This window comes from Juglans microcarpa x Juglans regia, chromosome 4S, assembly GCF_004785595.1.
Source record: "Juglans microcarpa x Juglans regia isolate MS1-56 chromosome 4S, Jm3101_v1.0, whole genome shotgun sequence".
NCBI lineage: Eukaryota > Viridiplantae > Streptophyta > Magnoliopsida > Fagales > Juglandaceae > Juglans > Juglans microcarpa x Juglans regia.
Genome location: NC_054601.1, coordinates 12,059,125 through 12,075,556, shown reverse-complemented (window position 1 = coordinate 12,075,556; position 16,432 = coordinate 12,059,125). Strand labels below are relative to the sequence as shown.

Genomic DNA, 16,432 nt, shown 5'->3' with positions numbered 1-16,432 from the left:
GCCGTAGGACCACCATAACGCTGTCGTATGTCGCCTCTACCAGCCACCATGAGGCCACCCACGACGCAGCTCCCCGATTTGCCTCCCTCTCTCACGAAGCCTTTCTCTATCTCACGGGTTCTTGCCATTGCACTGCCTAGATCCACCACCTACAACCCACGACGCCACCACCAGCCCTCCATGGCACCTCCCTTATTCCTCCATGCCCATTCGAGCCTCTACCTCTCACTTGCTCTGATTTTGTGATTTTGTAAATTTGCACAATTAGGATGGTTTTGTGATTTTGTACAATTAGGATGATTTACGGTGAGGTTGGTTTGTGCTTATGTTGCTGTGAGGTTGTACAAAGAAACATAAGTGGAAGAATGAAGTGTCAAACAAAGACACCGTTCATTCATGTTCATCAACCGATAACCTCTTTTAAGTATAAGGATATATATATATATATATATATATATATAAGAAATAATATTTGTAGTCTTAAAGCGTATAAGTCTTGTACATTTTTTTTAAAAAAAATCATAAATTTGGAATCCACATGAAAAAATTATTTTTTAATGATAGATGACACATTTAAAATATATATATATATATAAGACTTGTACACACACACACACATATATATATATATATATATATATAAAAGACTTGTACACGTAAGACTATATTTAATTTTTATGTATACACACGGGTATGTATGGTTCATAGAATCTTGGGGTCGGGGGATCCACAAGATGTCTCCAACGAGCCAAATGGAGTTTTCAATTTAGGTCCCATCGTACTGGAAATATGCCATTTTGTGCTATGTGGGGCCATGGGAGTTTCAGATTTGTTGTATTCTTTCCAGATTTGTTGTATTCTTTCCCTAGTAATGAATTATTCTCTTACTTGGGTCCAAACTTTAGATAAGAAATATGCATTGGAAAATGTTACTCTTTCTGCTGGGGCTACAACTAGTTTTTATTTTTAATTTTTTAAATTAATGATTAAGTAAATATTTTTTAATAATGTTGTGATTAATTAAAAGTGTTAAAAAAAATATGTATAAAAAAAATACAAAATGAACTAGTAGGTAGCTGTAGAGCCACCCATATACATATATATGATAGTCGTTAATTGCCCATGAGTTAGGTAGTGTCAACCGAGAGTTTTGTTTTTTTGTTTTTAAATCCGAATTGTATTAATGTCATTATCAATTCAGCACATTACAAACTTTATCCTTTACAATCAAAGGATATATATTTTCTGGACCATCCTCCATCTAGCATAGATCCCCTTCCTTTTGTAGAGCCATCTTTACAAGATTGTGTACCACCTCATTTCTTTCTCTACGTATAAAAGCAATTGTCCACAACTCACTGGTTCGAAAAATTTGCTTGATATCCTCAATGATCTGCCCCTTCCATGATTCATATTCCTTTTCAGACTTGACAGCCACAATTACCTCCTTTGCATCTCCCTAAAGAATAACATCTCGGAATCCCAATTCAGTACACAGCTCCATAGCCCTCCATAGAGCATTACATTCAGTCATGAAAGGAGAGTTTACATAGTTCCTAGCATCACACATCAAAGCTAAGATGTCTCCATTATAGTCCCTAATCACAATTCACACCCCCAATCTTTGGTGTTTTAAGTCTAGAGCAGCATCAAAATTAGCTTTGTAACTATTGCCTTCCAGCTTTTTCCAACACACCCTTCTCCCTGTATCCTCTTCTTGTTTCTGTCTTCCCCCTTTCCATATTTGTCTGATGACAATCTTCAAGCCCTGCAACTGCTATTTGTACAATCTTAACAGGGCAAGTAAATTTGTTTTCAAAAATATATTTATTTCTTCTAGAGCATATATTCTTCATTATAACCACCACCATGTATTTATTTCTATACATTCCTCTTCAGTTTGACATATAGGGCATTTTGGATCCTCTATAATCTTTATTTTCCACAAATTCAACCTTGCAGGCAGGGTGTTGCTGCCAGATTTCCATTAAGAAGTGCTTGACAGTACCAGGTACATCATGGTTCCACATCTGCTTCCACAAATCAGCATCCTCCCCTTCATAGGAAGTACCAGCCTCACTTGCATTTTTTCTTTGTTGATCCACATAGTAGGCACTCTAAACAGAGAATCTACCATTCTTTGAGAGACCCCAAATTTGTTTATCTGCAGCTCCAACTCGACTAATAGGAATAGCACAACTTATCTTGGCCTCATCCTCATTGAAGATTTCTTTTACTAACTGTTCATTCCATGTCCTGCCCTGTCCATCAATAAGCTCACTAACTTTTGATTCAGCATTGAGAATTCTGATTGGAGATTGAACACGGTAAGGTGTTGGCAACCACTTTTGATCCCAGATATTTTCCAACTCTCTACAATAAACCATCCCCCAATACATCTAATGCTGACCAAATACTTCCAAATTAGAGAAGGAGATTTTCCAAGTTTGGCCTCCAAAATCTAAGAATTTTTAAAATATTTTTCCTTAAAGACGCTGGCGGCTAGTGACTGAGATTCTTTTACCATTCTCCGCCCTTGCTTAGCCAACATGGCTCTATTGAAACATTCCAGCTCTCTAAACCCCAAGCCACCCTTGGCCTTTGTAGTGACTCCATCAGAATCTTATTATCATTGCCTCAATCTCTCTACACAACTTCTTTGGCAATTTAAATACACTGATTATATAACTTCCAAAGATTTCTCCTAGTTCCTCTAGATAGATAAAGAATAATGCTCATCTTTACCATGAGTTTATCATTTCCATGAATATTAATTGATGTGACGTAATTTAAGTAATTTTTTAAATTAACCACTTAAATGAAAACTACTTATAAGTCATCTCCAGGCAACCAAGTAAATGAGGATTTCCTCCCCTCTCCCTCTTTTCGTCCTAAACCTTCTCCTCTTCCACTCTGGCTATTATAAATATCACACATCCTATCATTAGCCTGCCTAAGAAATCCTTTAATCTACCACCTCATCCCACTAGACCAGAAAAAAAAATCATGTATAGTGTATGATATAAAGATGAAGAGTAAAATTTTTCTTTAATTATATACGTCTTATTAATTGTGACGAATTAATTTGTTAGGATTTCCTACTCCCTCTCTCCTTTTGTATGTTTCTTTTTAGTTTAATAGAAGTTTATTCATTAAATAAAAACTTAAATAAAAGCTACTTAAAATACATAATTAAGTGACAAAATCTTTGAAGAAAAACATTTCTCCATTTTTTTTAGTCGATAGAAAATATTTCCCTAGGATAACGCCCCTTTGTTGCTCTTTTCCTGGTTTTCCGTTACATAAATTTCAATTATTCGTACATTTTCTTCCTCATTTACCAATGGCATTCATGGAAGTTTATTCCATCCAGATCAAGACACCAATAATTCATAGGATATTTTTTTGGAAAGAAAAAAACCCATTAAACATCATCTATCTTCCAATCCCCTACTTCAATAGTTTTTGTGGAACACTACGCGATTGCAATTAAAACGAGGGAAGGGAAGAAGAAGAATAAAATCAGCCGAGCACAATGTCAATTTGTCTGTTTTTGTCATTTTCATTTGCTTTTACTTTTCAAACCCCAGAAAAAAAATAATAATTAAAAAACGTTATACAGCTGGAGAAAACCTGGGCAACACAAACTCATCTGTACATAGACGGTCTTCACTGAAACTTTCAAAGACCGGAAATGGAAACTTATCTCTTATCAATACCGAGAGGTTTTCAACTCATTCCCTTCCCCTTGCCTGAAACAAGCAGCACCCTGCACAAATTTATGAATTTCAATCTACAGAATGTACATGAGATTGGACTAACCGCATACTCACCCTGGCAACACTTAGGCTTTAGCTCGTTGCCCGGCGGTCGCATATTATTTACAGTATGTTCTACACCATCCATCCCTACGCTTGAAGCCCTAAAGCAGAACACTCCAATATCTTCAATGAAATCATGAATCTATAACTAGCACAATTGGAGCTTTTCTGAATTTATGCGTCAGCCTGCAAAACTTAGAAATAAAACAGACGAAACATAATGGATTGAGTCGCATAAAACAAACAGCAACAAGAACACACTTATCAGAAAGAATTAGAGGCATTATTAGTCTAGCAGTTGTTACATGTATAACTTTTTGTTTTGTTATGTACCTTCTTCAGAAAAGGCAAACATGCCGCCAAACATTTCATCATCCTCCCCATCCTCTCCTAGTTTTTCCCCCTCACGATTGTTGCTGTTGCTCGCAACATCAACAGTACCATCTTCAGTTAGTCCATGGCTACCACTGTGCTGCATTACCTCCATGTACCCCGCCTGAAGTAACGATCCAAAATCAACAGGATTGTGCACAGTGGTAGACCCCTCACCAGTAGTATTTATATTAGAAGCATATAGGTCAGTACTTAAAACTGAGACCTCAGGTCTCCCACTACTGTTTAGACATGGGGCATCACTATGGATACAACCATCAAATTGAGAATCAGCATCTTTTGAGTGTTCAGATGGAATAGATACAATGTTTGAAGAATTCTGCTTCAGAATGGAAGATTCAACAATGGCACACCCTCTTCTTTCCCCATAAATCTCATTCAAAGTTTGGCAACTAGGCGCACAAGACTTCTCACTATTAACTTGATCCAAGTCAAGCAAATGCTCGATTCTTCTTGATGACCCTGCCAGGAAATTAGAAGATAAACTAATAAAAGAAGTATTCATATGGACTCAATCTGTTAATTTGAAAAAATTGTTAATCAGAACTGCACGCTGGATATTTTATTGAATGATTTGGACATCCTGGTGAAATAGGATCGTTGTTCTGATTCTTTCTTTCAATAATTTATTGCATAAATAAGAGAAATCACTTTCGGCATTTGACAGATTGTCTTCAATCCATCACATATGGATAAACGATGCCTTAATATGATTTATCTTTGAAAATGTAATTCTTACCCCATCCGAGCTTTCAGTTGAACTAAGTGATGCTGGCTTTGAGTGACAAATAACAGTCTCTTCTGCAATCTTGCCTTCACCTGGATGAGGCTCTGAATATGTAGAATTAAGACATCGTCCGCCAGAAAGGTCCCTGAATCATACAACCAAACAAGTTTTTTGATCAGTGAATCAAACAGCCAAACAAGCACTCGATAAATAGCAGAAACACTCAGTATAATAAAACAGATACACGTAGGCACATACAGCCTCTACAGAAAAGTTGACGGGCTTTTATGATAGACAAATTTTGATAGACAACGTATTGAAAATCTCCACTTAGCCAACAGAAGATTTGATGTCAGTTTATATCTCAGAGCAGGTAGACATCGGTCCAAAGATTTTGGGGTAAGTAACACTACAAAGTTAACACATGCAAAAGTAAAGAGAGGATTTGGACTTCCTCAGAAAAAGCTTGTAGACTCCATGATTGCACACTTAACTAGATAAACTGTAGCAGCCAAAGAATCAATGTGAATGATGAAATATTGAAAGAAAAAAAATGTAGTAGCAAACGCTAGTATTTCTTAAATTTGAGTCAAGAAAGGATAAGGCTGTGTTTGGCAAGTGAGAGTACTTGAGGTACTCTCACTACTATTCTTTACTTTATGATTACTTTTTACCTACTTTTCTACTATTCATTACTTTTCACCTACTTTTTAATATTTTATTATTACTTTTTCATTACTTTTTCACTACTATTCACAAACATTCTCAACACTTCTCAGGTATTCTCACTACCCAAACGTAGCCTAAAACTCAATGATCAAGCTACACCCATCATTAAACATTTGGGATGCTCTATCAAGATCCTGGAAAGAACAAAGATGGTAACCATCTATTGTGTTGGTATGAACGAAATATGATGTAAAACCTAGACCAGAAATTTACACCACCTATTCTGCTCTCATGACTGCGACAATAGATATGACATGTATGACATTTACATTTTCAATTAGCATTCCAACCAACCATCATTCATTTATAGTCTATAGGTACCAAAACAAGAATCTTTTATCAGGATACAACACCAAATGATAATAATCAATAAACCAATCATTATATAGGTACCAAAACAAGAAGGTAACCATAAAATAAATGGTCATTACCTGTCACTCCAATCCGATTTGATGCCAAGGAAATGGTCAAAAACAGGTAACAATTCCTTACGCCTTATTTCAACTTCATGGGTGGGGACTTTTTCAATTTCAAACTCTCCACCAGCAAGAATATCAACTCTTGGAGAATCCATCATATAAACACATATCTATAACAATGAACAAATAAGTGACTACCAAAATATACAGAAGATAACGGGCATGACAACTGCAACCGTAGAAATACCTTAGAGTTTTGCCATATCGGAAACCTGACAGAGCTTATCTGCACCTCTGCATTAGATATGTACCAGTGGGATCTTTCATGAGGCTTTCCGGAATAATTCTTTGCCACATTTTTCATTGCCATACCATCATTTATGCACAGAAAAGCCATTCCGTAGTTATCAACTGAATTTGGTTTATTCTGAACAATATCAGTAGCATCTTGGCCATGAATAATGGTACCAGAAACACAGTCCTCTCTCTCTGGCCAATCTGACCTTCTGCATACATCCCACCACTGATTAGGTTCAACTTTCACTCTTAACTCATCCTCCTGCATATGTACAAACGAAGATGACTGGATCCTCAAACCATTGTCAGATCCTTCGATCCCTACTGATGGCAGAAGTTCATGTTGAACTACATAGCCCGATGGAGTATAAACCAACAGATGCTCCAAGGTATTGGCCCTTGAGTTAGCATGCTGAAGAGTTTGAGATAAAGAATCATGAAAAATAGCAGCAACAGCACCAGATGGCACAAAAACTTTTCCTGTTGCCGCAGCAGTAGGATTGCTAACCGTATTAAGCCATCCGAAACTACTGTACTTTATTCTGCTCACAACAGATAGGGCAACAGGTGGCGGTGGTGGCGGCGGAGGAAAAGATTGCTGATTAGTGATGCAAGATGAAGTAGACCACCAGGGAGCAGACAAAGCAGGAAACAGGGAGGGCTCTTCACCTTGGGGTTTAAAAATTCTGAACCCTGCATCGCCACCAAATGGGGACAACACAAAAACATGGCAAGTTCCCTTCGATGAAACAACTGCAATCCACTGACTATAATGACTAAAGCAAATGTCCTGGATTATCTGTCAAATACATAAACACAGGATAAGAAATACAATAAAATCTAGTATAAATCCAGGCCATACAAGAAAATATGAACGTAGAAACCAATAATCATCCTTGAATTGAAATATACTGACAGCTGATGTTATTCCACGATGCAGCTGGTAAAGATGCACATGAGAAGAGCTCCAGTCAGAACTTAGAACACCTGATCCACTTCTAGTGCAAGATGGCATTATCCGGAAGATATTTATGTTATTCCCATACACTGAGGCAGTAACCAGAAGGGTTCCACTAGGGTCAAAACATAGTGCAGAGATCGGACTGGTATGAGCTTTAAATTGAGATATAACAGCTCGGGAAACAAAATCCTTGACAACAACCTGTAATCAACCATTGTTACTGAATCATAATGTGTGTATATATATATATATATATATGTATATATTTCTAATGTTTCATTCTTTTTCCAACATTTTCATAAAGAAGACTAAATGAAATATTAAGGTTTGTTTCAATAAGAAAGACCGAAAGGTAGATGTGACTCTAGGCAGGTAGTTTTCACACATGTTTAGACTTTAAGGATGGCCAAAAAATCATAAAAATTTTTGCATGATCTGATAAAAATGCATCAATGAATTACCCAGAAAACCAAAAATCTATACATCAAGTGTTAAAGATATCAATAAATGATCATCATATCTAACAGGCCGAATATAGATGTCAATAATGTTCATAACATTACATATAAAGTTTCAGTACTTAACATATCCCAAGGGAAGTAAAGACTAACCATCCCTGCATTATCCATATCTGTTCCTGCATGTCTACCAACTTTCCAGGCTGAATTTGGTGATACCGGAGAGTTAGATCCATCAGGGAGCAGTTCTTGGTAGTATTTAGACAACGTTTTGTATCCAATGTCCCCTAGGTTGATTATTCCGGCAGCCAATTGTTTACTAGAGTCCTTAGCATAGCGAGCCACCAAACTACCAGTGCCAGGTGATGTCGATGGACTAACTCCTGGAGAAGGAGTGAGGTTTTGTGGGCTCAAGCGACCCGAATTAGACACCAGGGGGTTGTTGGATGCATAAGCCAACCATCTTGGGCCCACAGCCATTGGACCATAACCAACATTAACCCCAGCGGCTCCCTGTCCTGCCAACTGAGGAACAGGATAGGTGAGAACGCTGAATTTATTCTCAAGAGTGAGCGCATCAAAGCAGTAAATCTGCAACCAAATACCAACAAGTTTTGATAAATTGGGTAATACATAATCCATATATTAAAAATGGCACTGCCTTCACCAGATTGGTAACAATGCATCACACCTTCAGAATATGATTTACATCTTATGTCCTGATTACCATGAAAGACTACAAAATCAAAATCAATTACTGATGGAAATGGACCATTTCATTAACAGCCTGAACCGATATCCAAAACAAGAGATTCATGCAAAAGATTAAATGCATATTTATGATGATAAGTGTATGGAGGTGCTCACTTCAAAATCCACCTGTAACACCTCTTCCCCCAGTTAGTAAATGTTGGGAATCAGGAGTTTGAAAGGCAGATGAGTCAAAAGTACACAAAAGGGGGAAAATATATCAGCTGGTTACTGACATTCAACCTACATATCTATACTTCTAGACTCAATAGTTCAAACGGAATGCCACAGATAAGGCCGTCTTACTTGCGTGGCAAGACCCACAGCTACAATCTGAGGACTGCATCTAACCATACACACAGCAGACCGGAATCTCAAGACATGCAGATAGGAATAAGACCTAAGGGAGTAAAACTGAACAGCTGTAGAAGAGTTGGCAGTGTTTCCTGATAGGGACTCCATATTACCATCTCTTCCTAACCCACCCAAATTGCTTCGCTGTTGACCAAGGCTTGAACTATTGGTTTCATCCACCGTAACAACAAGCAATAAAGGATGTGATTTTTTAAATCCTTCAATGCCATCACGCAATGCAGGGAAGGGCTGAATCTGTAAGAATGAAACTGGGCCATCACGCTTCGAAACAAGTTCACTGAAGTTAGAGGCATCCTCCACATCAAGGACTTGAAAACCATTCTGATAACCAAGCAAGAGAACATGTTTGAAGACAGATGGACCAAGCTCTAGCCTGTCAAAGCCAGCCCAGGTTACCTGTTCACAAACAAAAGTGCAGAAAACTATTAACTGTAGTAGAATACATATGTCACTAAACCAATTGCAGTCTCGTTTCTTCAAAGTAACTGATATATTTCAAATGCAGTTGAAAGACTAAACATAGAGCCATTTAATCACTAGAGTTCAAACAAACACTAAACATAGTGTTATACAAATCACTTTCATTTCCCCACATAGTAATCATCATGCCCATTTAACTTCCAAACCAAATTCCACCATCTTTTGGTGCACACTCACAAAATATGGGAAAAAACAAATCCAGCAGATGCAGTAAAGATTCTATATTTTTCACTAATATGTGAGAAAGGCAACTGTATGTCTTTATCATTATAGTGTACAGCATTAAATAGTGTGATCAAATAATTAGCATGATCTATTGGCCCATCATTAACAATTCATCATAGGCATGATCACAGATGAGAAGTTGATAAGGTCCATATCGCATGAATTTTTGGTCCCCAACCTTATAAAATAAAAAATTTTCCTCCCTCCCTTCTTGAACATCCAAGTATTTTGTAAGTTTTGTTAAATTAGAAGAACAAAAGAACAAAAGTGGGTAAAGATCAATTTTAAAACTTATAAAAACAACATATACAACACGAATAAATAGTGTTTACGCATACAACTGAGAACTTTTCAGATATTAAAGTTTTCTTTCTTTTTTTAGTAAGTACGTATTGAAGTTTTCATTTTTGATACATTATATGTTATTTCTTTACACGTCAAATACAACATTTTAAAAAGCCAAAATTTTCCAAAAAAGGCCAAAGATTCAATGGATACTTTTCACAAAAAATTATTTTTTATATTTTATTATTATCCATTCAAATTTTTAGTAGATCTAATTCTTCTAAGTGTCATACCACTTTCAATGCCATAAATATTCTCCATTAGTCTCCTTCACCAATTGTATTGGTTTTCTTTCCCCCTCTTCTTATAGTTACCACAAAAACAAACTAGTCAAATCGATGGGGAAAAAAAGGGTACTCATTTTCTTCATTGTAATACTTTTAATATCATACGCAAATCTATCTGTTATCCTACTGCTCATTCTTAATGCAATCTATTCATTAAATCAAGATTGAACTTGGACTATATACGTAGTCTCGGACAGTGTAGCCTATTAGTTCGTACTTAAACATCTTGTATGGACATGTGTGTTGAAAGCCTAATTACAACATCTATAGTCCAGAAGACTGCATATACTTAAACCACTTCGAAATCGAGTTAAGTTACCATCATTCCATTTTGCCACATTGATATAAAATCCCGGCTCCACCACTGTTATGGCTTTTTTGAGTTTGGTTGAGAAACTCAGTAGGTTAGGATAATCAGTAAGCTTCAAGTGAAAATCCCAATGACTAGCTAGCCATGTAATGAAATACCCCATGCGAAGAAGAAGAAGATAAAAAGTATTAGGCTTACACTTGTGGTATGTATCAAAGTCGGTCTAAAGCGTACAAACTAGATAGAAATTGGATTAGAGAAAAGAAATTCCATTAGATACCTGATCTTTGAGATCCTCCGAAGAAGCGGAAGAAATCGAAGCAGCGACCGAAGCGCTGGCCGAGCGGACAGTGGAAGCAACGGAGCTGGCATTAGTGGACACGGTCTTGAGGCAGGAAGATATGATCCTGAGAGAGTTGGGCAACAAGCCGTTGTTCTTTCCCTTTCCCTTCTTCATCATCCTCCACCTCTCACAACCACCGCCTCAGCCGAGTCGCCGGAGCTACTACGTCCACCAACGCCTTCCGCCCCCTCCACTGAAGCCACCACGGCCAATATATCCACAGAGGAACATCTCCGATCGCCGCAAACGATCGGATAGGTCATCCGATAACTTCGACACGATCGCAATCCGACATGGAAACCTACAAATAGAAAACACAAACACAGATTTCTCCTCCGTTTCCTTTCTGTTTGACTTCGAAAAACCTTGACGAAGCTCCCCACCTCTCTCTCTCTCTCTCTCTCTATCACTGTCTATACTTTCTTCAATCTAAGTTGTCTCTCCCTCTCTCTCTCTCTCTCTCTCTAATCTGTGCGCTACTGAGGTGTAACTTGTAAGCGAAATTCTGCTTGCTTTTTTTCTTTTCTTTTTTTGTTTTTGGAGGGTAAATTTTGTGTATCTTTTAAGTTTTAAATGCCGAATATTAAGCAATAAATAATTAGTAATTACAAGCCTCATCTATTCTAAAACGGAATTAGTTATTTTAAGCTATTTATTTTTAGAAAATATATATTTACTACTTTTTTTCCTTCGGATATAACATCATCACTATTCATGTGACGAGGCCTTTATAAAGAAATTTTTTTTTATAAAGGAGTAGCCCTAGAATACCTTGTGATTTTCTGCCCTATTTAGAAACTCAGGCCCAATGGCTTTAACTCTATGACCCAAACCCTAGTCACTAGTGTCATGTGTCATGCATGTGTTGCATTATGAATCTAGACTTGATAGTGGGTTAAGGGGGAGAGAGAAGTGTAGGGAAACACCAAAAGGTGGCTTGCACGCCTATCCTAGAGCATTGACCACTTGTCAAACATGTTAGAAACCTTCTAAAAAAATCAAGAGACAAAATGGACCAAAGAAGACTAAATGACTTTCGACCAACCAATTCCCGCCTAGACCCATTGTTTTGGCCCAATTTCGAGTTCTAAGATAGATATTCTTGGAAATGAGAGTCTAGGGAAGAGAAATGTAGTTTTTCTAAAAAATCTACATGGGAAACTGAAGGGGCACAAGGGATTTCAAATTTGTCAGATTTTTGCCAAGTGTCAAACATACATTAAGCTTCTAGAAGATTAAATGAAGGGTCTCATGTATCAAAGAACTAATATGCCCCTAGGATTTCGGCTACCACACTCCCAAGCACCTCTTCACTTGCCACTTGTCACTTAAGTTACCATTAGACCAATGACACATGAGGAGTCACCTAGGAAAGTAGCACTAGGAGATGAAATATCAACTTGGGAAGTGGAAAGGGGAGTGGAGGGCTAGGGCATGGCACACGCCTATGCCATATGCCACTCATGCAAAGTTTCTCTTTTGGGAAAAAGAAGAGATTTTGAGTTGTTTTACCTCTTTGCCCTAATGCACAATGCACTTAGTTGAGAATTAGAAAAAGCATAGATGGAAGAGATGGAGGGAAGGACCCACACGCCACCCACAAGTCTTTTACCTTCCCAATGCAATCCAAAGATGGGGAACGCCAAGAGTCATTTTCGGCTAAAGAGAAGAAGAAAGAAGGAAAGACCACTTGTCTTACATGCAATGGATTTTAAGCAACCAATTAGGGATTGAGGAAAGTTCTATAAAAGGAAAGAGAGCCACATGCCCAAGACTTTTCTTCTTGGCCATTTTTGAGTTTTGCATGTGTTCTCATCTTCTCTACATTTTTCTCACACATTCACTTGAAGATCCTCATACTTTCTCGCACTTTCTTTCCTACCAAATAAGGAAGATTCATTTTCAAGAGGAGATTTCGCCACCTTCATGGATAGACAAGGTAAGGATCTATTTTTCTCTTAGTCTTGCATACACAAGTCACTTTCTCAACTCAAAATGAGATTCAAATCTCATAGGATTTCAAGAATGGTGAGATACACACACTTTTACCCGTTTTTATGGAAAAAAGGTTTTAAGGTTTTCAAAGAATCCTTGAAACCAAATAGTGGGGGATGTATATCCTCCATGTTTTTTATCACCACATGTGTACTTACCTTATTTCAAGTTTTGTTTTATAACATGAGTGAAATGAAGGGGTTTTTAACCTAAAAACCCTAAAGGTTGAATGGTTTAAGATCAAGTGATGCCCTAGAAACTCTCACACACTTAAGAACACGAAATATGATTTTTAGACACTCTTTCTAATAAAACACATTTCGGATTTACAGCTTGTTAGTATTTTCTTACGTAGATTTTTGTAAATATATACTCAACTTACTCTTGGTTAATACTTGTATATATTTGTGTAAATCCTTTCGTTGTTATGGTTGTTTTGTTTGTTATTTCACTCGTATAACAAATATATTAATCGATGATAGAACATAATTAACATTTATCACACAATAATATTTCACGATTTTTATTTTTAGTTTTTGGCATTAAAAAAAAGTTTTATCAATTTAATTAATGTTGTATCATTCTAGGGCTAAAGCTAATTTTTCATTTATTGTGATGGGACAATTGGAATTCATTGTGGATTTTAATATTTTTGTTTCACGAAATGTGAATGCAAAGCGCAGGTTGAAAAGTTCTACTTATAATCTCCATATCATATATCATATATGATTGGAAGGGATATTTAGGTCCCTTGGTTATAAGACTATCACTAGTATACTCTCCCAACCTATGGGCCTAAGACTAGGGAATGCACTGTCCAAGAGCCCATGTGACCCACACGCTTAACCGTGTGATATGATGACGCCTATAGATCAATATGGTTATCTCATATGCTTATCACGGGATAACTAGTGCTTATCTATGTCCTCAACACCTCTATAAATAACAAGAAAAGGTAACACTAAACTCGAACTTTGGCTTATATACGCATATTGAGATCACGTTTCTCTAACTTAGGTATCAGAGCTCTTCTGGGCGACCAGTGCCACCCTCTCATCTGTTGTAAGTCATCCGAGCAGTTGGTAGTGTGAAACACGTCATTTATAGTGGCGCTGTCTATGGGATCTTGTAACGCCCGCCCTTGTGGTGAGACTTTTTATAAAATGATTTTAGAAAAAATGACGGGAATTAACATTTGATTTAAAACTTTTTGCTTCCATACCTAAGGTGCAAGACTCTACGTTATAAAATATAATGTGCTTTGAGAATAAAAGAAGTTTACAGCGGAAAAAATTAATCTTACAATAAAATGCCTCTCATACAATTAAAACTCTCATGCCTAGACTCCTGTGCTCTTCCCCATGGGTCGTGTCTGTCCTGACCCGTACTGCTCATTCGATTCCTGTGGGGGGAGGGACATATATAAAATTAAAATGAGTCGATGACTCGTAAGCATTACTTTATACAGTTAAAATATAATAACATAGGTTTTCATTCATGCATTCATCATTCCGTACATATTATTCGTACATGCATACATGCATTCGTTTGAAAATATCACTAGACGGAGTTTTTCTTTAAAAATGGGCTTTCTTTTCGTAAACGTTTCTCCCGTCAGTGCCTTTATTTTTTTAAGAGTTCGATGCATTCATGCATTCATACATTCTTTATTATCACTTTCATTGGCTGATACACACTGTTATGCCCCATGTGTTGGGGTTAGCAGTATTTTGGACCTAGACTCCACCCATGGCCACGGGTTGGGAATCCCTTTTCAGTCAGGGGGCAACACTAGGTACACTACCAGTACTACTTACTTGGCATTGCAATCTGTCCATTCATTCAGTACCCTTTTTTATTCATTCATATGGTCGTTACGTATTTTCATGCATTAAACGTTCATTTCATTCAGTCCATTCATTTCAGTCATTTCAGTCCTTCATTTTCTGTTCATTTCAGCTTTATCTTTTTAGTTCATTCATGGAAAACGTCATTTAAGAGCTTGGGCTTAAACATCATTTTTCATGGCATTATTTAAAGCATCAATTTATGGCATCCTTAAAACATCAATTCATATGGACCTTTTAAAACACTTTCTTCGCGTCGTTTAAAGCATCAATTAAAGTATTAGGCATAAGCCTCAACATTTCTTTTAATGGAAAATACATACAGTAGATATTGTGTATAGTCATCCATTCACATGCATACAATTAATACTTTGGTTTGTATAAAAATGGGCTGCCAAGGAGGGCCGTACATACGTATACCTTTGAACACTTATACTTAGCATGCTTTCATAAAAACATCTTTGGTGCCGTTTCGTAAGGCATCATAAGGGAAAAGCATTTCATTTTCATTTCATATCGTTTTGGAAAACTCTAGAAGAGTATGAACGTAATACTTACCTGGACTTCATGCTACTTTCATATCATGCAGTCCATTCATGTGCATGTCAGATGGCAACCTACATGCATACACATAACCTTGACGTCATTCTTTATCTAATGCATAAGCAACTAAACTTAAAAGACATAAACTACAATTCACTTGGAACACTCTCCTTCTATCTCGTGCTCTTACGTGCCTTTTACTATGTTAAAACCTTCGGGATCCATTTACGGTCATTACATCTTACAAACTCAAGGTCTTACCTCGAGTACCCATCCATTAAAGTGAATCCATGATTCACCTTAGGATTAAGATATTAAGACCTTCATCTTACTCTTCTTATTGACCACATTCCGACGCATGATTCCGACCTACGGAGTCACGCATCCCAATCCTAGAGAATACACCTGTCACTACCTCTATGCACCTTAGCTCACACTAATCCTCATTCCCATCCATGCACGCCACATGGCTCTAAGCCAACTCTGAGGCTTAACCACCGTGTGACCGTGCTTATGATAGATTACCCATTACATATGGTGAATCCGTCCGACACATGTGTCTCACCAGATTACATATGTACCTTACCCCTTCATCACTTAAGAGCAACATATAACATGTCGATCACATGCTCGTAGGGACAAGCGCCATACTCCGATACCAACCTTCTCTTAACTCGGCTAGTATGACTCTTCATGCTACCCTTCTCTTTTGGCAATTCGTCCCTTTTGACAATTCATCCCAATACTTAACATGACAAGACTCAATTCATAACTACGCCTTACGTCACGTCATATAGCTCGAGATTACTCCCAAGCTACACCGTGACCTTGTCACGTCACCTAACATCCTGCTACGTCATTTCTACACCAACTCCTAACTCATCACGAGTACAGTCCCTCATGTACTCCCGTCACATCGTGATATCTCGTTACGTTCCTATTGCGCCATTCCTACACTAACTCCTCACCCATCACAAGCATGACTGCCAGTAACCATGTCACTTCGTGACATTCTCTAGTCATGCTTCCGCTGCGTACTCCTACGCTTGTTCTGTTACTTCACACATACTCCCAGCCATAAGTCAAACACGATGACACATGTCACCTCAGACTACAGGCCATATCTT

General features: G+C 37.5%; 1 protein-coding gene across 4 annotated transcripts; it reads right to left on the bottom strand.

The window, feature by feature from the left end:
- Positions 1-3,529: 3,529 nt before the first annotated feature.
- LOC121263632 (autophagy-related protein 18g-like) lies at positions 3,530-11,461 on the bottom strand. 4 transcript variants are annotated; one of them, XR_005940308.1, is made up of 10 exons: positions 10,858-11,461; positions 8,862-9,326; positions 7,959-8,396; positions 7,303-7,548; positions 6,337-7,185; positions 6,102-6,259; positions 4,954-5,086; positions 4,155-4,677; positions 3,834-4,007; positions 3,530-3,793 (listed from the first exon to the last, which is right to left on the bottom strand). XR_005940308.1 is itself a non-coding variant. In XM_041166646.1 (9 exons), the coding sequence occupies exons 1-9, from the start codon at positions 11,035-11,037 to the stop codon at positions 4,003-4,005; spliced, it is 2,997 nt and encodes a 998-aa protein (XP_041022580.1). In that variant the 5' UTR covers positions 11,038-11,461; the 3' UTR covers positions 3,530-4,002. The 4 variants fall into 4 exon arrangements, 2 of the variants coding, with proteins under 2 accessions (XP_041022580.1, XP_041022581.1); XR_005940307.1 differs by having other exon boundaries at positions 3,530-3,769; XM_041166646.1 differs by having other exon boundaries at positions 3,530-4,007; positions 4,155-4,676; positions 4,953-5,086.
- Positions 11,462-16,432: the final 4,971 nt, after the last annotated feature.

Excerpts from the sequence above, each read along its gene's own strand:
- LOC121263632 (XM_041166646.1), bottom strand. The coding sequence starts at position 11,037 with ATGATGAAGAAGGGAAAGGGAAAGAACAACGGCTTGTTGCCCAACTCT. Across the intron at positions 8,397-8,861 it reads CTGTGGGTCTTGCCACGCAA|ATTTACTGCTTTGATGCGCT; the intron begins GTAAGACGGCCT and ends ATTTGGTTGCAG. Across the intron at positions 4,677-4,952 it reads AACTGAAAGCTCGGATGGGG|GGTCATCAAGAAGAATCGAG; the intron begins TAAGAATTACAT and ends ATTTCCTGGCAG.